The sequence below is a fragment of the Dromiciops gliroides genome, chromosome 5 (assembly GCF_019393635.1).
Source record: "Dromiciops gliroides isolate mDroGli1 chromosome 5, mDroGli1.pri, whole genome shotgun sequence".
Lineage (NCBI taxonomy): Eukaryota > Metazoa > Chordata > Mammalia > Microbiotheria > Microbiotheriidae > Dromiciops > Dromiciops gliroides.
The window spans coordinates 118,894,031-118,920,273 of NC_057865.1; the positions used below are offsets into that span (position 1 = coordinate 118,894,031).

At 39.7% G+C, this 26,243-nt stretch overlaps 1 protein-coding gene across 1 annotated transcript in view; it reads right to left on the minus strand.

The window, feature by feature from the left end:
- SND1 (staphylococcal nuclease and tudor domain containing 1) overlaps positions 1-26,243 on the minus strand; it is a 486,824-nt gene that overhangs the window by 446,830 nt on the left and 13,751 nt on the right. Inside the window, exons 2-3 of the mRNA XM_043965422.1 lie at positions 8,127-8,276; positions 4,893-5,013 (exon numbers count right to left, since the gene is read on the minus strand). Coding sequence (XP_043821357.1) covers positions 4,893-5,013; positions 8,127-8,276 — 271 coding nt within the window. The remainder of the gene's footprint in view (positions 1-4,892; positions 5,014-8,126; positions 8,277-26,243) is intronic.

Genomic DNA, 26,243 nt, shown 5'->3' on the forward strand with positions numbered 1-26,243 from the left:
GGTCCAGGAATCAAAGGCCCGCCATCACTCGATAGGACTTCGTTTCCATTTCTCCAGTTTACACCCTGAACTAAGAGTAACTACAGAAGCCAAGTAACTACAGACTACTACCAAGGCAGTCCTAAGACTAAGGCCTGTACATTCACTGACTAGTTTGCCTGTCAGACAATACCGGCTTCTAGTCCCTTCAAAGGATTTACTCACCTCTACCCCAAAGATTCCTAAGGTCTTTCAACATCTCAGAGACTCTTGTGCTCAGAAAGGTGCAAAATTTTCTTTTCAGTCTCTAAACCCCACAAATCATCCCTTAAAACCAAAAGGGAAAACAACAACTCACTCTTAGCCTGATTAAGTTTCATCCTGACATTTGAAATATTATTTGTGACACCTTTTTTTTTTATCAAAGAGGCTTTTTAGAGCCACACATTCCCTTAAATCTGTCTGTCGGCCTGAAAAATAAAAGGAAGATATTTGCATGGTATGGTATCAAAATCTTTAATACAGAAGAGAACAACATCCTAAATAAACTGAAACAGCACCCTGGCTGATAGACAATGTCACTGTGAAGGGGAAAAAACAAAAAACCAAAAAGATTTATATTCACAATACTATATAGCCTAGTTCTGTCAAGCAATGATAGATACACAGACATTGCCCCCTAAGCCCTCACAGCCCACTGTCAGCCTTCTCTAAGATTCCTATAAAAGCAAATTCTCACCAAGGGAGTGTATACATTTTAGATCATTAAGCCATTTGAGCTGAGTGTTATTTGTCTACAGAAAATCACAGATACTGAAATGGAGAATAGGAGGTAAAACTTCTTGCAATCTAGGAAACTGATGATCCTGGACACTGCTGCATGACAGTAATATACTAATATACTCATATATATGTATATAAAATATTATAATATTATACTATATTGTGCTATGCTGTATTATACTATACTGTATAACATTATGTTATATTACATTATATTTATTATATTTACTAAGCAATAAATTAGTTGGCTCCATGCTAATAGCTACTCCCCAAATAGGAAGGCTTTAGACTTCATCCCATTCTTCTTCTCCTCCCCAAATTAGAAGCCCAGGAAAAGGAAAATGAACAGGTAAACTTTGTTTCCTTAATATTTCTGGACAACTAAGTATATGTGTGCCCATTATTATTAAGCCTAATCAATGTCAGGTGCCAACAGCCAACAGGCATTACAATGGCACACTGAAATAAGTGTTCGTTGGTCTATGTAACAGAAAGCAATGAGTTTTGATCCCTTCCTTAACAGAGAGAAAGTCTATTTCCCAGATCTCAACTCTTAGGAGGCAGACTACAGAAACGAAAAGACTGCGTTTCCAGCCAGTTAAATGGAATTCTACTCCTTTTTTGTGTCATTTTAGTCAAGTCACTCAAGCACTATGCAATTTTTTGAACCCGCAAATTAGAGATGTCACTGAAGGTAGTAAGTGGATATATATTCTTAGCCAAGTCCTGAGGATCCAGCCACATGCTACATCTCCAGAGTTCAGGTATATCCTCCCATCTCAGAGGGCACTCCCTACCTGGTCATAGAGGGGAAGAAAGTATAAGTAAGTACTATCTGGGAATTTCTCCTCTGCATGAGAAGATATAAAATGAATTCTATCTCCCATACTTGCATAGGCACTAATGTGTGATTGTGAAATGATTTACTGTCCCTTCTTCTCTTCCTGCCCCCTCTTTCCTTCTTGGCAGAAAGGGAGGGCCACCAATAGGGAATACAGTATATACTGTCAGCCTGGGTTGTGCTAGTTAATTTTGCTGACTTCTTGCTTTTTTTCCTTTCTTTTTTATTCTTTCTTAGAAGGAATGGTTCCCTAGGTGACTGGGAATGAGAAATATATTTAGAAATGATGGTGATATAAAAACAAAAGATATCAATAAAATGTTTAAAAGAAAATTAAGGATGAAAAAGGAAGATTTTTAAAGAAAAACAAAGAATTGGGGCATCTAATCTAAAAGAAACTGTTACCATTTAAAATAATATTATCTGTGTGACGTTGAAAATAATTACTATAGACACAAGTTTTGGATAAGCATGTTGTCAATTTATCAATATCATATCAGTAAAGGATTGACGGAGTGGAGTGTCTATCTTATCATGGTACCAGGCCGCATGGTAGAGAAGGCAGAGAGCTTCAACATGCCAGTTAGTATAAGCAGGAGAAAAGCCCCCAAAAAGCAAATGTGGTCCCCCAGAGAGACAGCATGTGGTCCCAAGGAGACGAGAGAGAGAGAGAGAGAGAGAGAGAGAGAGAGAGAGAGAGAGAGAGAGAGAGAGAGAGAGAGAGAAAGAGAGAGAGAGAGAAAGAGAGAGCACGCGAGCGAGTGAGCGCCTGAGAGAGAGAGAGAGAAAGAGAGAGAGAGAGAGAGAGAGAGAGTGAGCGAGCGAGAGTGAGCGAGAGTGAGCGAGAGTGAGCGAGAGTGAGCGAGCGCCAGAGAGAGACCACATGGTTATCTGTCCAGGCTTTTTATCCCTTTTGATAAGAAGGGAGTCATTATACATCAAATCTAATTGGGTCATTAAACAGCAAACAAATCTAATTGGCTGACATGAATTGAAGATGGGGTTTATTATAATAAAGTCCAAGGATCACATCAGAGAAAGGAATGCAAGACCCCCATTCAAGTTGGTCAGGGCAAAATCCATTTATCTAGGTCCAGTTTAATCTCATCAGTAAATCCTTGGGCTATCTGGACAAAAGAATCCAACTCCACCCACAGCTCCTTTTATGAGCTTAGGGTCAGGTGAGTTTGGCCTAGATGAGATTGGATAGAATCTCTCAAGGAGAGGGGGCCTTTTGAGTGAAGGGGGAGAGAGAACCAAGAAAGTGATCTCTGGGTCCCCCAATATATCAATTATTAATAATTATTTTCTCATATCCGTTAATATGCCAAAACTATGTTTTACCAGTTTGTGATTTTGGTCTGGCTTAGAGACTAAAAGTCTTTGTTCCATGCTTTGATATTGTAAAGAAGGGTAGAGTTTCTTATGTAACATGAATCACTTGAGCTTGAATTCCATAGATGTGACTAATTTAACAGAAAACCACTAGTGGTAGTAATAACAGCATAACATTTATATAGTACTTTTGGATTTACAAAGCACCATCCTCAAAGCCACTCTGAGTAGGCCAAATATTTTTTATAGATGAGGAGACGTGGACTCAGAAGGTGAAATAGTTGCAGAGCTGGCCTCTAAGCTGGCATTCAGATGCAGCCCTCTTGGCTTCTGGACCAGCAAAGTGCTCTTACCACTCTACCTCTACTCGGAGATGACAACCTGATTAAGTTCTTATGTCAGCCCTTCACTATCTGTTGAAACCTCTGAGTTAGAGAATACATAAAAAACTTTACAGAATTTCTATCTTTCTATCTTTTCCAGGTGACGAAGTCCTTCAATATTTGTATCTTGAAGATAAAACAAAAATTCATTTATATCTAGGTAATATTCTTTTCATCCTAAAGATATAATGAATTTCTCTATACCATCTAGACAATGTTGTATCTCCCACATCTTTTTAATTGAGATTACAGATTTTGCACATGATATTTCTAGAGAAAAAAATCCATATATTCTAAAAATTCTTCATCACTGAAGGTATTCAAACTGAAGCTGACATATGCCAGAGATTACTTTTTTCTTTTTTTTTTATTTAAGAGGCAGCGTTAAGTGACTTTCCCAGGGTCACACATCTTCTAACTGCCAAGTGTCGGAGGCTGGATTTCAATTCATATCCTCCTGACTCCAGGACCAATGCTCTATCCACTGTACCACCTAACCACCCTCGGAAATGACTTCTAAGGTGCCTTTCAACACAAATTCTATGATTATAATTAAAGAAAACATTTAAAGTCAAACATATCACAAGAATTGCTATCCTCCATCAACCTGCCAAACTCGAGGTCAAGCTAGTAGAAATCAGAAATGGTTTTAAAAATTTAAATCTTCTTTTCTTGTAATCAAATGAACTACTCCCCAACTCACATAAACAACACCTAAGGCTCCCTGGCCTCAGAAGGACAAGAATCTGGAAAATACACGGAAAATAACTTCAGATGAATGTGTTTGAACCTTTTAAAGTCTTCCAAAGAGATTCTACCAACACTTTCTTTTTTTTTCCCTTTTTTTTTTGTGGGGCAATGAGGTTTAAGTGACTTGCCCAAGGTCACACAGCTAGTGTCACATGTCTGAGGCTGGATTTGAACTCAGGTCCTACTGAATCCAGGGCTGGTGCTTTACCCACTGCTGCCCCTCTACCAATACTTTCAACATAAATGATTCCAGGTTTTTAGCCCACCCCATCATGACTATCCTTGCACCTAGGCAATAGCATACAATCTCCCATCCAGCATTCTATAACAGATAGCTATTACAAGGAAAACTACAGGTCCTAACAATTTGTCCTTTCCTAAAGGGTATCCCCTAGAGAAGAAGAAAAGTCACAAGATGGATAAGGTAAATAAAAGATACAATAGGAAATCCATAGAAATTCAATTACCACTGTGACCTAAAAGCCCAGAGCCATTATATTCCAAGAGCTGATAGCCCCGACACAAGCTAGGACTGTAGCCCTACAATAAATACCTAAATCAACAATGAACCCCAAGACTAGCAGGTGCAAAAGAAGGTGGTAGAGGAAAACAAACAGAACAGATGCACACCCAAGAAAGCCACTACACCGGCTGCAGCACATTCAATACTCCTTGCTGAAGTGTCAGCTCTTTCTGGACATCTCCCAGTTCCCTCAGGGCTATTTCATTAGGACCTAGAGCTTGCTCTTTTTAAGCAAAAACAGATTTCTCCAGGAACTTTAGATTCCAGGAGAGATAGATCTTTATTTCCTTCAGCTCACCTTTCCCAAGGTAGACCATCCCATATTCACGACCCTGGGGGTTCTTGTATTCTATTGTGAAACAGACTTCCTTCCCAATCAGCTTCTTCCTCAGGAACTCTCGAGCAGGAAATCCCCAGGGCTAAAAGACAAAACAGACATGCAACATAAGAATTCTCTAATTCCAGTTTAAAATCAGCACCTTGAGTAATTTGCTATTCCATATCCACTGTTATATGTAGCATTTAAACTAGAAATTCAGAGGATGCCTAGAAAGGGAAGTCCCAATGAATGAACTTGTCAAAGGACTACCTATAGTGTTTTTCTATAAGCAAGAAAAACACCTGAATGCCTTCTAGCAAAACGGCAGACCCTCAATCTGAGGAGCATCAATAACATCCACCACCAACAATCTGACTGCCACTCCAACAACCACCTGGTTGGGATGAAATTAGTTCATCCTTTTATGGAGCTTTAATGTTTATTTACAAAATATTCTCCTTACAACAGGCCCATGTAGCAAGTATTACTATCCCCATTTTATAAATGAAGAAACTGAGGCACAGAAAGTTTAAATGACTTGCACAGGTTCACACGTTTAGAATTTCAGTTCAACTCAAATTAAGGACTCTGGAATCCAAGACCAGCACCCTTTCCCACCTCGGGAATACAAGAAGAAAGCAGTACTAAAAAGCAACAAGTATGGGAAGACCAAGAAGGGAGAAGTGACACAGATTACTATCTGCTTTAAAATAACCAATCTGCTATTAAAAAAAAAAAACCTAACTCCACCCATGCTTGGGAATCAAATTTGGGACCCCATTCTTTCCCAGAAAGCAAAACCAATATAGTAACACAATGTTTTCTCAAAATCTGGACAATAACACCAATATATTTCAATAATTAGGGTGATATAAACCAAAAAAGAAGACATAACTTTGATGGTTTCTCCTAAGTAGAGACAGCCAGCCTTGCATGAAAAAAACTATCCCCAGGAAGGAAACTCCAAATTTAAATGAAGTTGGCAGAGACCTTTCAATACTTGCCCTATTAACTTTTCTAGGATTAGTCAAATACTAGCCACAAGAAAGGTTCATTGCAAAATCTGCACTGTCATTCATCCCCCCAACCAAGTTTAAGCAAACTAGAGCAATGAGAAAGTATATTCCTGACTGCCTAAGAAGAAGATAATCTAGCTTCTTAATCTATCTTTCTATAAAAATAAGTTACTGTTTTCTACATGCTTAATTACAAACAACCACAAATGACATTCAGGGCAGGAGTTGTGATCAATAGAAATGGTACCTGAAACTTGGAAATTTCTCCTTCTGTGTCTTATCAGGGAATTTTACTTTTAAGATCTGTGCTTGGATAGAGCACCAGCCTTGGATTCAGGAGGACCTGAGTTCAAATTCGACCTCAGACACTTAACACTTACTACCTGTGTAACCCTGGGCAAGTCACTTAACCCCAATGACCCCACAAAAAAAAGATCTGTGCTAGGCAACCCAAGAACATTATAAGATACTTAACTACCAAAAGTGCTTTCCTTTCTGTACAGACTTTCAACAAAAGGCAATCTGGCATAGCTACCAAAAGACATATAGTTCTCTGGTATACATTAAAGTATTTGTAGACAAGGGCATCATTCCATATATCTACACGATGGCAAGTGGGGAAGTTAAAAAAGAAACAATTTGTATGGAATTAACATTAGCCATTTACTGGTAAGGCTCTCCCCAGTCCTCCACCAAAAAAAAAAGCAAAAAGATTCTGATTTATTTGGGAAATAATTCTAAGAATCCAAATAATCTCTGTGAATTTTTCATCTCCCTGTCAGGAAGATACTAGCAGAGGTCATTATTAGAGACTAATATCAGATCTCAAAAATACTATTTCTGAGATCATATCATAATGTACCACTAAATCACAGTGAAAAGTGCCTGTTAGAGCAGAGGGTTCATCTGAGCTAAGCAGAATAAGAAACAGGCCTAATAAACTCCTAAATAGAAAGATTTTTAAAAGGAAATGATAAAAAAATGAAAGGATACTAGATGAAGGCACCTTTCAAAAATATGACTACAGGGAGAATTCTTAACCAAATAAGGGATGTAGATCACAAAAGATAAACTGGACAATTTCAATAACATGGAATTGGAAATCTCTTCCAGAAACAAAATGAATTCAGCTAGGACAAGAAGGGATACTAGCTTTGCCTCAAATATTTCTGATAAAGGTCCAATATTAAGACAAATAGAATATATAGATATATATGTGTATGTGAATGTGTGTACCCACACACCAAGAGCCATTCCCCAATACCAAAGTGGTCAAGGGATATGAAGAAACAGTTCTCAAAAGAAGTGCAAACAATTAAACACACAAGACTTAAATTTCAGTTCACACTTAGTAAATTGGCAAAGATGACAAAGAAGACAAAAGAACAGTCAATGTCAGATAAAATGCATGAAAGAAAGCACACTAATACATGTAGATGGAATTATAAATGATCTAAACATTCTAGAAAACAACTGGAAATTATGTCCCTACTTCTCCAAAGTGACTAAAATATCCATAACCTTTGACAGAAATTTTACCGCTAGGAAGAAACCTCAACCAAGTCAAAGGCAGAAAGTTTGCAATATGTATTTTAAAAATTTATAACTGGGGGCAGCTAGATGGCGCAGTGGTTAAAGTACCAGCCCTGAATTCAGGAGTACCTGAGTTCAAATCTGGCCTCAGACACTTGACACTTACTAGCTGTGTGACCCTGGGCAAGTCACTTAACCCCAATTGCCTCACTAAAAAAAAAAAAAAAAAGATTAGGAGAGCTTAGCCTAAAGAAGAAGCCAAAAGTGGAGAAGTCCAACTTTTTTTTTTTTTAGTGAGGCAATTGGGGTTAAGTGACTTGCCCAGGGTCACACAGCTAGTAAGTGTTAAGTGTCTGAGGCCGGATCCGAACTCAGGCACTCCTGATTCCAGGGCCGGTGCTCTATCCACTGTGCCACCTAGCTGCCCCCCCCAACTTTTTTTTAAAAGTGGAAAGTGCTACAAATAGAAATGGAAAATTTAAAAGTGCAACAAAAACCCTGGAGAAGCACTAAATCTGTCTAGAAGGGTAAATGAGAAGGTTCAAGACCTAAAGTCACCTCTGTCCCATGGGCAAGGAATGAATAAGGAACTAAATTAATGGAATTAAAGAGAAATCTGCCTTATCATTGGTGCTAAGAACCCAGAAAACAAGGAGTCACCTACCTCATCTGGTGTATCCTTTGCATCTGGCTGCCCGGCCGCAGCTCGGCGAGCCAGATTCCCAGCACGAATGTTGCTGAGGTTGATCTGCCTCTCAGGAGGAGGCCCACCACGAGGCTGTCCTCGGACAATGATAGCACATCCTGAGAGGACCTGTGAGGGGAAGAAATAAAAGATGTATTTAAAAGTCTGGATTAGAGAAAACAGAATCAATCTCAGAAAAAGTTCTCTCTCCAAAATGGGATGGGACTCAGGGATACTTGCACTTGTCAGTTCTATTTATGGATATAATGGAGATGAACTAAAAGAAAGTGAAGGGGTCCACTTCAGGCATGGGAGATGGTAGGATCAAATCCATGGTAATGGGAAAGAGAAGGAAAATAGGAAAGAGTGGCTATACCAATTTGGAAGCAATAAAGAGGATATAAAGGAGGGTAATGTGAGATATGAGCAAGCTATAAAAGATATTGAATGCCAGAATTGGGATAATATAATGTACTCAGTAGGAAATGGAAATCCACTTTAAGTTTTTGAATGGAAGAGATGCTCTAACTTGCACCCTTGATCCTATTTCCTGACATCTGAATTTTTTTTTTATTCATCCCTTTGGCAAGCTCATGTTAGCCCAATCCTACCTAACAGCCTGGCCTACTGATGCCAAAACCAGTTCTCTGTCAGTGCCTTTCCTCTTGTAGCAAACTCCAAACCCACCTACTATGTGACAGGCACTATGCTAAGCACCTTTTACAAATATTATCTCATTTGGTCCTCACAACAACTCTAGGAAGTAGGTGCTACTATTAGGCCCATTTTACAGTTGAGGTAACTGAAGAAGATAGAGGCTAAATGATTTAAACCAGGGTCACACAACTAGTGCATGAGGCCATATTTATAGCACAATAGTACTCCATCATTCATTCAATCAACTAATTCATTCATTCCCCATCACCATAGCATACTCAAGCCATTTCTCCACTGCTGGACATCCTCTTGAGTTTCCAGTTTTTTGCCACCACAAAAAGGAGCTACTAAAAATACTTTTCTACATAATAGACCTTTTCCTCTCTCTTTGATCTCTTTTGAGTATGGGCCTAGCAGTGGTATAGCTGGATCAAAGGGCAGGAATAGTATCATTCTCAAGAGCATCAGGTCTTTGCAACCCAGATCACTGTAAAGAGTCCTCTACAGTAAGAAAGGCAAAGGCAGTGCCTCAAGAAGCTAACACTGCCATGGCACACAAATTCCACTTAACTAAGTAGATATCCCTTCCTGCTAAGCCCCTTTCACTTTCATTCTAAAACAGATACCAACTAACTGGGGGGCAGGGGGGGGGGGAGACTGGCCTGTCTTCAAAGATGAGGAGATAGTCTTATGAATTTGTCTGATCCCCAGGCAACAACCTGGAAGAGAATTCTACATCTAACTTGGCTCCTTGGACAAGTTATTTTTCCCTTCTGAAATATCTCCCCATATGTTCATTAACCTCTTTGATAATGCTGCAGAGATCTTTTGAGATTAGCCTACAGTGTCTAAAGTCAGAGGAGTATCACTGAACTGGAGAAAGGACTGTCCCAGAACAATCCCATCATCAAAGCTTTAGCATCTCATGCTTCAAGCTTTCATAGCTGCAGTAATTATCCTTGGGAATTTATAGTATGTAGAGAGTGATTCATATGGCAACTCTTTTAGACAATTACCAATAGTAAAATTATGTATTCTAGAAAATCAGCTTGGCCCTAGCAGATACAGCAATATGTCTGTGAAACCTAGCTGTCCCATTGAGTCAGTCTGCCTAAGGTTATGAAGTACAAACTTCTCAGCTGTGCCAATAAAGGGGGAAGAGAGAAAAGTGATGTAAGTCAAAGGACCCAGTTTCAGGGGATATCCAATACAAAAGCCAGTAGGGATGTCCGAAACCAAAGGCTGTTGACTAGACAACAATTTACTACTTTGAAGCACACACTAAAATGCTACTCAGAAGTAAGAAAACCTCAAAGACAATGTTCTTCAGGTTATGATAAATGACTTAATTGTTCTAAGTCTCCAAAACCCTAATTCTAGCCGGCTATTAACTTTGTTCTACCACAGCTAAAAGCTAGCTTTATTGAAATAAAAAGTTAATACTCTAGCTATAGGGGTAGTGTCCCTTAACAGGCTTAAACAGGCCAATTTTCCCTCTCAACTTCAAATCCCATTCAATTAGCTTCTATAAAATCATAGACTGCAAAGCACCACAAGGGCAGCTGTTCTAAGTACATAAAGTATCTGATAAATAGGAAGTTATGGTCCAAAGGATGTGAACAAAGCAAACACTAAAAGTGACGTGAAAAGAGAGAGTGCAGACCAAAAAAAGCATGGTGGTCCAATCTGCAGCAAAGGAAGGAGTGAGCAGAAATGGTTTATCTCAGTACACAGAATAAGAGTTTCAGATGCAAAACACTAAAGGAAACCCAACGATAACTCAGAAAGCTAAAAGCAAACATCAAGAGGGTCCTAGAGGATAGAGGACTAATGGAAAACTACACATTTTTAATAAATGTTGAGAAGGAAGTCATGGGGAAGAAGGAAGCGAAGACACAAATAAAATCTAAAAGTATCAGGAAGAATGACAATGCCAAGAAATAAGATGTTTTTAGAAACAAGAGGGTTCTTTGACTGCAGCACTACCTTAAAAAAAAAAAAACACCACTACCATATCATAGAAGGGAGGAACCCTGAAAATCACTTACAAATTAAAGATATCACAGAGACAGTGAACCAAAAAGTCTACAATGCAGTTTGGAAGCTCATACCTCCCATAATGGAGCCACATGAATTAAGGCACTATGCCAAGACTGGAAACAAGCAAGATTTTTATTAGGTCATTGAGCTCCAAGCCAGTCACAGAAATTAGGATGGGGGGATGGGGAAGGCATTATTAGAGGTCAGGAAAAAATAACACTGTGATAAGGGGCTACATATAGAAATGAATTAGATGTTTACTATGAAAACAGCAAGTAAAGAAGATGAATAAAAAGTAATGGAGTGAAACTAAATTGGAAAGTCGGGGGGAGGGGGTCAGGAGAAAAGAGAAGATAGGTTTTAGAATGCATCAGGAAAAGGCTTCCTGGCAGTCAGCAGTCATCTCCACAGGGGAGCACTATCCCTTGAGAATTTAAAATGTATCTAGACAAGAAATGGGGAATCCTGAAAGAGGTTAAGATATGTGGCCCAGGAGGTTTTTCCCAGGATGCCTGCCAACTGTACATTTCCTTTAGGCAGGCAGCTGGCCTCAAAAAGCCAGGGCCTTGCCTAACTTGGAGAAACCAGCATTCATCTAAAATAAAAAAAGGGCATGGCACTCCAAAGCACAATTCACTAGTGCACTCCTTCAGTACACTAGTATTCTCAGAGTATCTGAGAGTAAAGAGAGTAAAGGCTACTGACTATTGGCTCCCACAATTTCATCCAGCTTTACACAAATGTCGATTTTTGAATCATCAGATTTTAAAACTGGAAAGGACATCATAATCCTGTCCTAGGTCAATCTTCTAACTTAACTGTAAAAAAAGAAAAGAAAAAGAAAAAAACCCTGAAATCCATAAAGATTACCATATAAGAAATTGAGCTTATTAGCAGCAGAGCCCTCTGTCTACAACGACTTTTCAAGAGAATCATTTGAGGAACTTCATTTTCTATTTTAAAAAAATAGGAACTCAAGTTACCCCCATAAAAGTTGAGGACTGGCTATACCCCAAACAACAACAACCCCATCATCATCATCACTAGCATTTTTATATTCTGGAAGGTTTGAGAAATGCTTTAATTATCTCATTGTACGCCCACAACAAACCTAGTGCTGTTACTAGCTCCATTTTACACACAAAGAAGCTGAGACAGAAAGCAGCTAAGTGATTTGCCCAGGGTTACACACAGCCAATATCTTGGACTGGATTTGAACCCAATGACTATAATAACATAAACAACACTGCAACAAAGCAGGATGTTGTAGATACAATGCCCAAATGACCCTGGAGAAGAAAGGAAGAAATCTAATTCCTTCCCTGTCTTAGAAAAGTGAAAGACTATGGCGACAAAATGCTGCATACCCTGGTAAGACCTAGTGGTCAAGTTGACTGATTTTGCTTAACTGTTTTTCTTTGTTAAAAGAGAAAAAGGGGGGCAGCTAGGTGACGCAGTGGATAGAGCACCGGCCCTGGAGTCAGGAGTACCTGAGTTCAAATCCGGCCTCAGACACTTAACACACACTTACTAGCTGTGTGACCCTGGGCAAGTCACTTAACCCCAATTGCCTCACTAAAAAAAAAAAAAAAAAGAAAAAAGGGGGCAGCTAGGTTGCACAATGGATAAAGCACTGGCCCTGGATTCAGGAGGACCTGAGTTCAAATCCGGCCTCAGACACGTGACACTTACTAGCTGTGTGACACTGGGCAAGTCACTTAACCCCCATTGCCCCTCAAAAAAAGAGAGAGAGAGAGAGAGGGAAAAAAGGAGAATATTTGGAAATGAGTATGATTTAAAAATAAAAGGTATCAATAAAACTTAAATTTGTAAAATAAGACAGATATCAGACACAGTGAAGCTTTGAGGTACAAAATGTCCTCTAAAACCATTCCCCACTCTAAAATGCCATAACTGATTCAACCTATTCTTGAATCCACCAGTAAAAGCTTTTCCTGTCATTTTTTGCTTGACATTTCTCTAACTGTAAAAAAATAAAGTTCATACTTGTTCCAACTCTTCATAGCCAAAACATATAGTTAGTGTTCCTCATAAAAGTTAAAGTGGGGGCACCTAGGTGGTGCAGTGGATAGAGCACCGGCCCTGGATTCACGTGAACCTGAGTTCAAATCCAGCCTCAGACATTTAACACTTACTAGCTGTGTGACCCATGGCAAATCATTTAACCCCAATTGCCCCACAAAAATAAAATAAAATATTAAAGTGGGAGATTCTACAAAACGAGTTTTTGCACTGTTTGGAAGAGCCTGGCCTAGATTAACTCTAAGGCACTTCCAACTCCGATTCTATGCATTTGCATATCCACAATGCCATAAGTTTAGAGTTATTACTTTTTTTTTAATCATGCCCTTTCTAACAAGGGGTTTTTCAAATGGTAGTTCTCAAAAGTTGTAGTAAAGAAACTGTTCCAATTATAAAAATTTTTGTTATATGTGAAAACTTGTGGGGGGAGGGGGAAAGGAGAGGGATACGGGAGGAAAATCTGGCAATGTAAAAACACAGCTACCAACAAACTTTATTTTTAAAACATATACAATATGCCATTTTCAGTCAGCATATGGCAAGTGGAGAGAGATGAGGATAAGCTATTTGCTGTTAGTACTTCTACTACCTAGCCAAATGAAGTCTGAAAGGGCTGGACAAATCTGCCTGAATGCCCTGCCAAAAGACATGACCCAGTTTAATCCCATCGAATCTTACTGAGGGAAGGCAACGAGAAGAGGAGAAAGAGAAGGCAATGGTTTCCTTCTCTGTTTCTTACTCTATTCTGTTGCCCCTATCATTCTCCTACCCTATCTTCCCATGTCAAACCCCCTTTATTCCTTAGTGAACAGCTTATACTTCACAACTTATTTTTGTCTTAAAAACAAAACTCTTACCTATTGGATTTGCAATCCATCTCCTAAACCAAAATACCATACCAGCAAAATAATCAGAAGAGCGAATAAATAGCAAAATTTCCATACTGTTGAGAATAGTAACTTAAAGTCCTAGAAGAGAAGCTGACAAAGAAACAGGTTACAGGGATGAGTGAGGAAGCAAACCCTTAGGGCTAGAAAAAGGAGAATGCAGTGGTGCCAGCACTAATGAGCAGCTGCCACAACCCATCTGCTATTCAGGGGCACAGCTCTATTTCCCTAGTATCCTCCAAGCTTCCTTGCAACACCCAATTTAGAAAACTGACCTAGGACAATAATGCTGATAAATAAATATATCTCTAATAGTTTTCCAAATGCCCCCCCACCCCCGCAGTAACTATTCAAAGTGAATCTGCTCTTAAAAAAAAAGCCTTATTTATTTTATCCATGTGTAGAACAGTGGTATGTATTTTGGGGGTAAGGGGACACTGAAATATTCACATCTATTGCAAAGAGCTTCCTACTAACAACCAGGTTAGGAAACAGTATTAAAGAGGTTAAATAAGTAGACCACAGGTCACATAATTCATAAAACTTGCATTTCAAACACACACACACACACACACACACACACACACACACACACAGGCACTACACCCACCCTAGTCCTTAGATTCTTCACAGAATCTAAGAGCCTGAAGGCATCTCTGAGACCAGCTAGAAATTTAATCTAAGGTTTATGAACTTTAAAAAATCTATATTCTGATAACTTTATTTCAATGTAATTGGGTCCTTTTGTAATCATACTTATTTTATTTCATGCATTTTAAAATGTTATTCTCCGAATATCCATTCATAGTCTCCACCAGATAACCAGACAGGCCCCCTTTCTAGTGAGAACCTTATCTGAAGAGCATCCCCTACAAATGACTGTCAAGCCTTCAGCTGAAGACCTCTAGAGTGAAAGGACATTAGAACTTCCTAAAGCATCCAACTTCATTTATATAAAGCCTTTGGGCAATTTCCACCTCTTGTCACTCCTAGCTCTGATACATAGGGCTAAACAAACCAAAAAGAATCCCTCTTCCTCATCAATGAATAAGCATTTGTTATACCACCACAGGCTGGTGTGAGGATCAAATCAAATGAAATGTATAAAAGTGCTTAGCACAATGCCTGGCATAAAGTTGATTCTGTGGAAATTTATTTTGATTTGGGGACCCTACCTTTGGGCTGAGATTGGAAAGCCTTAGGCCCTCAGAGTCTGCTGAGGCAGAAAGCCCCGGGGGCTGTGCAAAATGCCAGGTCAGACAGCTGGGGGGAATAAGCCCCCAGCTCCCTCCAACCTGAGCGGAAGTATCTGAGAGATGCTGGGCTCTGGCCTAGCCTGTGCTGAGGCATGAGCTGCTCGAGCACCGGCGCCCCCCCCTCTCCCCCTGCAGCCATGGCTAGCGGATTAGCTTGGTCTGTGGGGGTGCAGGAAGACCCGAGATTTGAGTGGAGAGAAGAAAAGGTATATATAGACCTGGGGGTTAGACTCAGGGGGGGCTGACAAGGTACGGGGGCTGACAGGAGGACTGGAGGCCTGCTGAGGAGATTAGAGAGGTTGGAGCGAGTAGGACTAGAGACGGGGCTACAAGGACGCAGGAGAAGACAAGAAGGACTAGGAGCAGAGAAAAGAGAGGGCAGACTGACTGAGCAGACAGACAGAAGGTCAGTGAGAGAGAAACACAGGGATTCAGAGGTGGCAGTAAGGAGAGGAAAGTTAGAAGCAGGGGCATTTACAAAGTGAAAGGGTACAGGCAGAGTTAGTGAAAGTAGCTGAGCAAGTGAAAATACCTTGAGGGGAGAAGTGGCTAAGGCCCTTATTGTATTCAAGAAGTTCCAGAGAGAAGTGCCGCAAAGCAGTCAGGTTGTACATTTTATTTCCCTGTGTTCTTAATTTTCAATAGTATCTCATAAACTCTGCTTTGATTATTTGGTTAAGAGGCTTCTTAATATTTTGCTTATCAATTTTGGGAGAGGAGCAGTGTGGGGGAACTTTATAAACGGCCCACATTAAATTATTAGCAGTCAGATAGCCAAATAGTCAAAAGTCCCAGATTTAGTCCTCCAGTCAGATTAGCCCCCCCAAATTAGGACTAGTCATCAAAAATATTTCTACATTTTAATGGCGACCGTGGCAGGACTTATGGCCCAATTATAATTTCTCTAAACTTATAATTTTTCATATATAGTTATAATTTTTCATAAGTACAATTATATAAAATTTTTCAGACTAATTTTTCTAGCTAATAATTATTTTTTTTACAATTCTTAACTAATAACAACAACAATAATAATTAGCATTTATATGCTACCGGCCATGTCATGCCAGGTGGCCCAATGAATAGAGCACCAGTCCTGGAGTCAGGAAGACGTTAAATTACACTCACTAGCTGTGTGACTCTGGGCAAGTCACTTAACCCTGTTTGCTTCAGTTTCCTCATCTGTAAAGTGAGCTGGAGAAGGAAATGGCAAACCACTCCAGTATCTTTACCAAAAGAACAAAAACCAGCCAAATGGGGTCTTGAAGAGTGGAACACAACTGAAAAATGGCTCAACAACATCAAAATGTGCCAGTCCCTGTGCTAAGAACTGGGGATAAAAAAACGAAAAACAAAATAGTCACAAGGTGCTTATGTTCTAAAGAAGGAAATGAGTACACACACACAAAAGTATATGCAGCATCAACAGAGAAGGAACAAACACAAATAAATAAATACAAAGTACTTAAATGCTTTACTTATCAAGAGCACTCTCCTCCTATCCACCTCCTCCTCCCAAACCCATTTCTGCCCTCACCAAGGCAGAGTATAAAAGGATGGATTGTTCTATCAGTGGAGGGCAGTGGAACCATCATTTCCGTTCTGGAAACTAAGCTTCTGTTAATGCAGCCTAAGATTGTGCAGTAGCCATCTTTGGCAACCATGCTGCAGTACTGATACCTACACCAAGTTTGCAGTCCACTAAAACTTGAAGATCTCCTACATAGATAAACCGATGTCTATCCGTGCTTTTCAAATCTTATACTTGTAAAGGTTGGGGGGTTTTTTTAACCTAAATGTAAAACTTAAAATTTATCTTCTCACCTACATAACAGTTCCCTAAGTCTGGTGCCAATGTATCCCCTCTATGATCCATCCACTACACTATTGCCTGAGTATCTCAATGTATCACTATGATTTTGCCATTTTCTAATTAAAAACCTTCATCACTCCCAACAGCCTCCCAACTAGCACTAAGGCCCCAAAAAGCAAAATGACTTGCCTATGGTTGTACAAGCAGTAAATGGCAGAACAGATTTAGGTGTCGTGAATCCAATTTCAACAACTCAATCTAGAACTTTGCATGGCCTTTCCTCTGCACTCTCCATTGTATTAGTTTTTTGAATGAATCAAAAAAAACCATTTATTTAAGCACTTAATATGTGCAAAGCACTGTGTTAAGATACAAAGAGAAAAGGGGCAGCCAGGTAGCACAGTGGATAGAGCACCGGCCCTGGAGTCAGGAGGACCTGAGTTCAAATCCAGCCTCGGACACTTGACATTTACTAGCTGTGTTACCCTGGGCAAGCAGCAGTAAAGCAGATGGTAATGCATGTTCTTCCATGTCATTTCCATTGATCAACACTAGAAAGACTGGAATTTAAGAAAAAGGTCCTTGAAGGATCTTTTATTCATAAAGTTTAAAAAAAGAGAGAAGATGAAAAATCTTATTTCAAAGTAAAATCATAACACTATTGATGTGACTCATCCTCATGTTTAAAAAAAATCTATTTCTGATGTAGAACCATTTGAAAGTGACAAATACTAAAGGCTAAGAACTTTTTTTCTTGGTCTTCACAGTTGCAGCTGCAGGAGTTTCCAGGCTGCATCTCTACAGAGGTTGTCATGCTGCTTCCTATCTCTCCCTCAAGATGCATCCATGCTTTTGTACCTGTCCTTAACCTGACTGTAGACTATTTGAGAGCAGAGCAGCCATTAGTGTGCTGGTAAATGTTTAAGACCTGGCTCCCCAACCAATCTAAAAAATGTAGACATGATAGACTTTGACATTTAATCTCCATTATTAACATTTTCTCCATCACTTTCTTAACTCCAGATAATCACAAAGCAATAAATTGAACCCTGATTTGTAGTTGTTCCAATGAAAATTTAACAATCAGCTTGAGGGTTTCAGCTGGTTCCAGCAAATCCCTGGTTGCAGCTCCCTTTTTACCTCCAATGTCTTGCACGGAGAAAGCATTTTGCAAGATTCTGGTGAGAAGTTTATAGATCCTTCCCTAATCCTTAATCTTTTCTCCTGAATACAACACCTGAGTTCCCAACTCTTCTGCCTTGAGAAGACTATTCCCTTGAGCATTCTACCTTCTGACCAAACAAACTACTTTCTGACCCCTTCTTGTCAGTCTGGCCTCTGCTCATTCCTTTCCCCATTTCTGGGCATCTCCCCCTCCCCACCAATGTGTGTCACCTCTGTAATCTTGCATTTGTCCTCCTCTCCATTCCCTCATTCAGGCTCTAGATTACCTCTTTTACTGTACTACTACAGCATTATCCTAACAGGATTCGCTACCTACAGTCTCTACCTCTCCAAACAATCTGATATAAGGTGTCAAATTAATCTTCCTAAATCACTGTTCTTCCTAACTAAGCACATCATTCCCCTGCTGAAAACTCCTCAGCCTCACACTAAAGGGTCTCTGCCTCTCTAAAGGGATGTCCCACTTCTCCGCCCTCCAGAAATCATATGCTCTAATTTGCTATTTATGTCACTTCATTCAAGGTCCAACTCAGGTACCACCACCATCATGAAACCTTCCCTAATTCTCCAGCTAGATGAAACTGAACTCTTCTTCTCCTTCTCTCTTTTATTATACTGTACTACTTTATTATATTACACTACTCCTTGTATTATAATTATCCATGTACACATTTTAGCACCAATCAGAATAAAACCTCCTCAAGGAGGCCTATGACATAATTGTGTCTACCAAGTAGCACAATACCTTCCATTCATTAACAAATGTTTGTTAAATCTTAGTGCATTCAAGATACTGGAGTGGTTTGCCATTTCCTTCTCCAACTCATTTTACAGATGAGGAAACTGAGGCAAACAGGGTTATGACTTGGTCAGGGTCACACAGCTAATATCTGAGACTAGATTTGAACTCGGGTCTTTTTGACTTATGCTCTATCCACTGTACCACATAGCTCTGCTAAAAGAACACCATGATCCCAACATGATATACTCAAGAGTTGTATTCAGGCCTTAATTTACTTCATGTAGAGCTTCTGTGAGGGCAATGCCTTCTAGTCACAACTATTCTGAACAGTTTGCGCCATTGAAACTTCTAAGACTGACCTTTTTTTCCCCTAGTAACCCATATTTTACAACTATTTTAGACAATTTTATTTTTCAATCATCTTTTTGGATAGTTGCTACTCCTGCTAAATAAGACATTTTCAGGACTTTAAAAACCTTAAATCACAATAAAATTGAACTATAAAAAAATTTTATGCATTCTTTACTATACTTACATCGTCCACACAACATTTACTCATTAATTCAACAAATCCTTAAAGATTTACTATCCTAGGTGTAACCCTAAATTAAGCCCCTGCCCCCCCCAAAAAAGGCAATCCTAGCAAAAAAAAATTTACAGTCTCATCATGGAAACATGACTGACATAACTTTTTTTTGTTTGCTTGTTTTTGCAGGACAATGGGGGTTAAGTGACTTGCCCAGGGTCACACAGCTAGTAAGTGTCAAGTGTCTGAGGCCGCATTTGAAATCAGGTACTCCTGAATCCAGGGCCAGTGCTCTATCCACTGTGCCACCTAGCTTCCCCTGACATAACTTTTTAAAAAGTTTTAACAGTCAGGTGTATGAATAAGTGCTAAAAACGATGGTGTAAATAGTCAAATGCTAGATGAGTTCAGAGAGGATATATGTCAATGTGAGCTATACCCAGCAGGAAAGGCTTGGAGAGGAGGAAGAATGTCAGATGACCAACTGGAGAGGAAGGTATTCGGATTGAGAACTGCATAAGAAAGGATCATGGGTAACAGCAAATTGAGTGCCTGTAGGAAATGAGTGCAGACACCAGCCTGACTAGGGTGCAGAGTTCATGTATGAAAATATTAGTAGTTTTATCTCATATTTAATGAGTGCTTTGTGGTTTAAAAAGCACTTTCCCCCCATTAAAACCCTGTAAGGTAGGCAGTGTATCATCTTCATTTTACAGACAAATAAAAGACTCAGTCAGGAAGGTTAAGTAATTTGATCACAGTCACACAGCCATCAGGATATTTCCCAGCTGGGCTCTGAACCCAAGGGTTCAGGCTTCATGGGCAAGGATTTTTCAACTGCTTCTGTGAAAGAAGAGTGAACAATGGCCACCGCAGCCAGCTGCCTATTTCACACTATGACTCACAGTACTGAACTAGTCTTTGAAACGAGTCTTGTCAAAAAGGCAAAGGACTTTCTCTACTTGCCTCAGAGAGAAGAATTAGAAGCAATGGGTACAAATGATGATTTTATCTTGAGATGAGGAAATATTTCCTAACAACTAAAGCTGTGCAAAAAAATAATGGGCTGTCTTGGCCTACAGTGGATTGATTTCCCATCACTAGATGTTTTGAGGCTGAAGGATGGATTCATGGAGGATTCCTCTTTGGGTAGAGATTGAACACAAGGTCACCTCTGAGGCTCCCACCAACTCTAGAATTCTATAATTTTATGATTCTACATTTTCCACTCTCTTAGAAAAATTTCTATAAACTATATCCATTTTTCAGGGATTTATTTTCCTATGTCACCTGCCATTTCTGAAAGTCAATTAAATTGCAAGTCAATAAATTGCTCCCTGTGAGAAGAAACTGTTTCATGCATTCTATGTGTCCCCTGATTTCAAGCAGAGTGCCTGGCATCTAATGCTTGGGGATTTGATTACTATTCCTTATACTTTGCTTCTTAACTTCCCATCATTTCTATTGATCCCAAAATATAGGTTTCTCCTGCCTCCAAGACAGGAAGAAATTAAGACAATTTTAACAAGAGCAAGATATGTAAATCTAAGTATTAAAACTAAAACCACCTAACTTGGACCATAAGCAATAGAATGTCCTCTTCTATGTAACTGAAAGTCATGCCTCAAAGGCTATAACCAGGATCATGAAAGTGGTCAGGCTTACTTAATTAAGAGTAAAAAAAAAATTATTGCTACACTCAAATCCTGGCAAAGAAGTCAGTCTCAAAAGTGACTAAGTGACTTTTAAAAGCTCTCACAAGAGAATAGTTTAATGTGATGACTTGGGTTTTAAATGAATAGAAAAAGCCTATTGGCCTCTGGGCTATGAAAGGGCTCACCTGCCCAGGAGTAATATTTCTAGTAATTATTGCATACAGGATAATAGCTCTCAGTGGGACTCAAGAGCCCAGATACTCCATCTTATACACAAGAGTAATCTTAAAAAAAAAAAAAAAAAAGGAATTCCATCAAAAGGCCTAGCAGAAAGTCCTAAGAGAGAATCCAGTGAATTTCACTGTTAATGTTATAATTCATTAGCTTTGGTTGTTTTGGAAATTAAAACCACCCCCTTGATATTTATGGCTATGAAGCAAGAGGATTCTTCCCTTCGAAATGAAAATATCTTGAGATTTAAAAGATCTGGGAGCAAATACCCTAAGTTTAGATAGTTCACTTTGGATCTGATTTAAAACCTCCAAAACAACCATAAACATGCTGGCAGATTCTCCTCACTTTCCCCATGGGAGTCTAGCTTGCTCACACTTCCTTTCAAGTAAATCACTACACTATTCTTACCAGTATCTTAGAAAGGTAATAAAGGAAAAAGAACACTGAAACCTGGGTTCAAATCCTGCTTAGTCATTTACTAGCTGTGCTACCATAGACAAAGCATTTTATGTCTCTAAGTCTCAGTTTCCTCATTTGTACAACAGACTTAATAATAATAGCACCCAACCTCATGGGGTTGTTATGACAATCAAATGAAATATATGTAGAGTGCTTTGCAAATCCTTAAAAGCACCATATCAATTATGAGCTATTATTTTCATAACACAAACACCACTGGAAGGTGATGGCCTTTCCCAGGGAAGATCATCTAACCAGGGCCTTCTGGTTTGAAAGAACAGCTATCTCCCTGCACCTCGCCACACCTGGCAATCTCTGGCAACCAAAGCCTACCCAAGGTTATCATGGGGTAAGGACAACAATCTTCACCTCACCCTGCTCTCAGGTGAATGTGCAGTTTTGTCAAGATGACTGCTATGTCTATTCTGGTTCTCTGACCGCTGAAGACACTCCCTTCATGGACATTTAAAGAAACATGATCTGTATGGACTGATGCAGTGAAGAAAACAGAACTAAACATACACAATGACAACAAAATCAACAAAGAATACACTCGAAAACAACTTGGAACAAATACAATGGATAATACTGGTTCTATATTATTAAAAATAAGCAAGACCAAAACAGACTACAAGAATAAAGTGTACTGTGTACTATCAGTTATGATCACTCTATTAGGCAGTTTTTCATTTGTTATGCCTACCCATAGGATATATGGAGGGGAAAATTAGGCAGTAACTGAACCATTAAAAAAAAATTTTTTTAGAGAAAACCAAAAAATCTTTAGTGGCTTCCACCACATCTTGATTCCTCTGAGTTCAAGGTCCTCTACTACCTATGCCACCCTATCTTTTCAAGCTAATCACATTACTTCCATACATATGCTATGCTCTAGCCAAAAAGTACTAGATTTCGAGTCAAAGGCCCTGTATTCAAATACTGGTTCCATTACTTTCTCAGATGTCCTTGGGCAAACTCTCTGGGCCTGGTCTGTGAAAGGAGAGGGTTTAAGTGAAAGGCCCAAGGTTCCTTCCAGCCCTAAATCTATGAACTGTCCAAAGTACACTCCCTGTCTTCACTTTTCCTTACACCTAAAAGAATCTCTCACCCTTTCTTTGCCTGGTGATTCTTGCCTAATCTCTAAAACCTACACAAAAGACTGTCTCTCCCCCAAGCCCTCCCTGGTCCTCACACCACTCTGGTAACAAGTCCCTATGGACTTCACACCTCATCCTCTCTGTGCATCTCCCCCTACCGCACTTCTTCCACAGTGATTAAGAGTTATCTGCTTTTGTTTTATTCCCTTAAGAAGCTTAGCTCTGAAACTGTTATTGAAATTTTGTATCTGCTCTAACTGTTCTCCTGGGCACTTAATAAACACAAACTAGAGAGCACTTCAGTGTCACATCCACTGCCCAGTACTAAGAGTTAGTGCAAGGAACAATGAAGGCTTTACCGAGAAGGACAAAGAAATTCCTTCTCCCCCAGAAAAGCAGACATACTCATTCACAAAACAAAGGTACATCAATCATTTGAACAGCATTATATCCACCCTAGAATACTGAAGATACAGGAGAAAGCAACTGGCAGCCAAAATGTATGCCCTATTGTTACAAATGGCCACTATGCACTGCCAATGAACTACCCACTGATGAAAACAGTATCCAAAGGAAATGCCAGAATTACCAACCGAAGAGCCTCACTTCTAGACTGAGCAAACTGTTGCAACCTAATTAAAGAGATGATCACTAAACTCAAATAAAAAGGTAAAAAGGCACTAATGATATTGTCACAGAACGACGACTGAGCTGCAAAAAAAGAAACTCTTGGAGACTATCGACTCCTTTACTGCAGGGCCAGTTTCAGCCAGGTAAAGTCACGCCTACCATCTGACCAGTTAAGGAAGGTCCACAGAGGCAAACAGATGAAGGTGAATATAATCAAATTAGGACTTTCCAAAAGCCTGTAACAAGATGCCACACCCAAGCTGATTTAAAAATTGAATAAGCAAAGAGGTTGTGGAGTGTTGGTGATCTGGAAGGGGGAAGAGAACCTGCCAACGATATTGCTTAAAAGCCGGAAAGAAAAAGCAGGGCCAAATAAGCATTAAGCTAGATGGGAAAATGGAGAGTAACATTCTTCAGAAATTTATGTAGAGCATGGAACACAGAATGAGCTCACCAAATCTGTGGGTGACACATCTAAGCAGTGGGAGACCAAACAGACTGGGGATATACTACAACGAGACCTTCTGAGTCTGTTGCAAATGGCCACAAACATGACAGATGTGTTTTAATTAGAGCAAATGCAAAGTAATATGCTTAAGGATAAATAATGTTATTACTGTTTATATACAATGATGGATTCTGAGCTATTAGTCATAAAGCAGGGAAAGGACACAAAAGATTCCAATGATTGTACTGAGGTTCTTAGGTAACAATGTGCTATTGAGAGATTCCAACTCAAATGTTCACCTAGATAATTTGTGATGTCATTTTGGTCCTCTTGGAGAACAAAGGACAACAACAACCAACCAACCAGCTATTTTTCCCCAAAAGGCCTATGTCTGACATCAAGTAAAAGAGAACAAATTATCCTATCCTAATCTGTAAGTGCGATGTATCCACACCTGGATGGAATATTATGTACAACTGGGGTCAACATACCTCAAGAAAGATACATATTAGGGACAGCTAGGTGACACAGTGGATAAAGCTCTGGCCCTGGATTCAGGAGGACCAGAGTTCAAATCCAGCCTCAGACACTTGACACTAGCTGTGTGACCCTGGGCAAGTCACTTAACCCAACTGCCTCGGAAAGGAAAGGAAAGGAAAGGAAAGGAAAGGAAAGGAAAGGAAAGGAAAGGAAAGGAAAGGAAAGGAAAGGAAAGGAAAGGAAAGGAAAGGAAAGGAAAGGAAAGGAAAGGAAAGGAAAGGAAAGGAAAGGAAAGGAAAGGAAAGGAAAGGAAACGAAAGGAAAGGAAACGAAAGGAAAGGAAACGAAAGGAAAGGAAACGAAAGGAAAGGAAAGGAAAGGAAAGGAAAGGAAAGGAAAGGAAAGGAAAGGAAAGGAAAGGAAAGGAAAGGAAAGGAAAGGAAAGGAAAGGAAAGGAAAGGAAAGGAAAGGAAAGGAAAGGAAAGGAAAGGAAAGGAAAGGAAAGGAAAGGAAAGGAAAGGAAAGGAAAGGAAAGGAAAGGAAACGAAAGGAAAGGAAACGAAAGGAAAGGAAACGAAAGGAAAGGAAACGAAAGGAAAGGAAAGGAAAGGAGGAAGGAAGAAAGAAATTATTAGGGAAGGTTCACATAGGGACAACAAAAGCTAACTAAGGATAGGAAGGCGTGCTGCAAGACAACAAAGAGGATAGAATTCTTTACTTTGGATCAGCAAAACTGAGAACACAGAACCAAAATCTATACAATCATAAATGACAGAAGAGGAACTTAGTCATGTTCACCCAATCATAAAATAACAGTCTGGAGGATTATGGGAGGAACAGGGAGTAGGGGAGCAGAAACTTTATGAAGAGTTTGGCATTAAAACATGGTACAAACTAGGTCACAATGTGGTTTAATCTCTTTGGAAATGAGTTTCCCACTCCAGGGAATAAGCTGGACTAGATAAACTAAATTCCCTTGTAGGCCTCAAGCTTAGGAGCCTGTACAAGTTATATATGCAGGCAGCTAGGTGACTAAGTGCACAGAGTAATGGGCCTGGAGTTAGGAAGAGTCATCTTTCTGAATTCAAACCTGGCCTAGCAACTTACTAGCTGTGTGTCCCTAGACAGTTCCTCATCTGTCCAGTGAGCTGGAGAAGGAAATGGCAAACTATTCAAATATCTTTGCCGAGAAAAACCCAAAGGGGGTCAAGAAGAGACAGACGAGGGGGCAGCCAGGTGGCACAGTGGATAAAGCACTGGCCCTGGACTCAGGCAGGCCTGAGTTCAAATCTGGCCTCAGACGCTTGGCACTAGCTGTGTGACCCTGGGCAAGTCACTTAACCCTCATTGCCCCCCCCAAAAGAGGAGGACACAATTGAAACATTACATATGACATATGCATGTAATAAGATCCAAGATCTCTAACCGCCTAAGCACCCCCTCCAACAGAGAGATCATAATCCACCCCCTCCGCCCATACAATTCTTGCCCTGATCTTCCCATTAGACAGAATAGCTACCCACCGCCCTAGAGACCTTCCCATGATATAGCACGAAGTGTACCAGATTTAGGATGAGAGGTTCTAGGTTCAAATCTCGTCTCTCTTTCTTACTACCCAAGTGGCCTTCGGTCTGCTCATCTGTAAAATGACATGTCTTCTAAAGACCCAGCTCTAAATCTATGATCTTCTGATAATAAACTTTGGGGAACTCAACTCCATGAAGTGGTAGAGCAAGGGCTACATTTTAAAATATGGTTAAGACAAATTTGTCAGTGACAGAACCACTTATGGCTACTAAGAGAAACAGAAATGGTGATCATTTAAGGTTGGTCTAAGAGATGACAATCATAAACTTCTAAGACATATCCCCTGGGCTTCACTGTTAACAAGCAAATGCTAGGTGAATACTGGACTTCATGAAATATGGCAGTTCCCACGTGTCT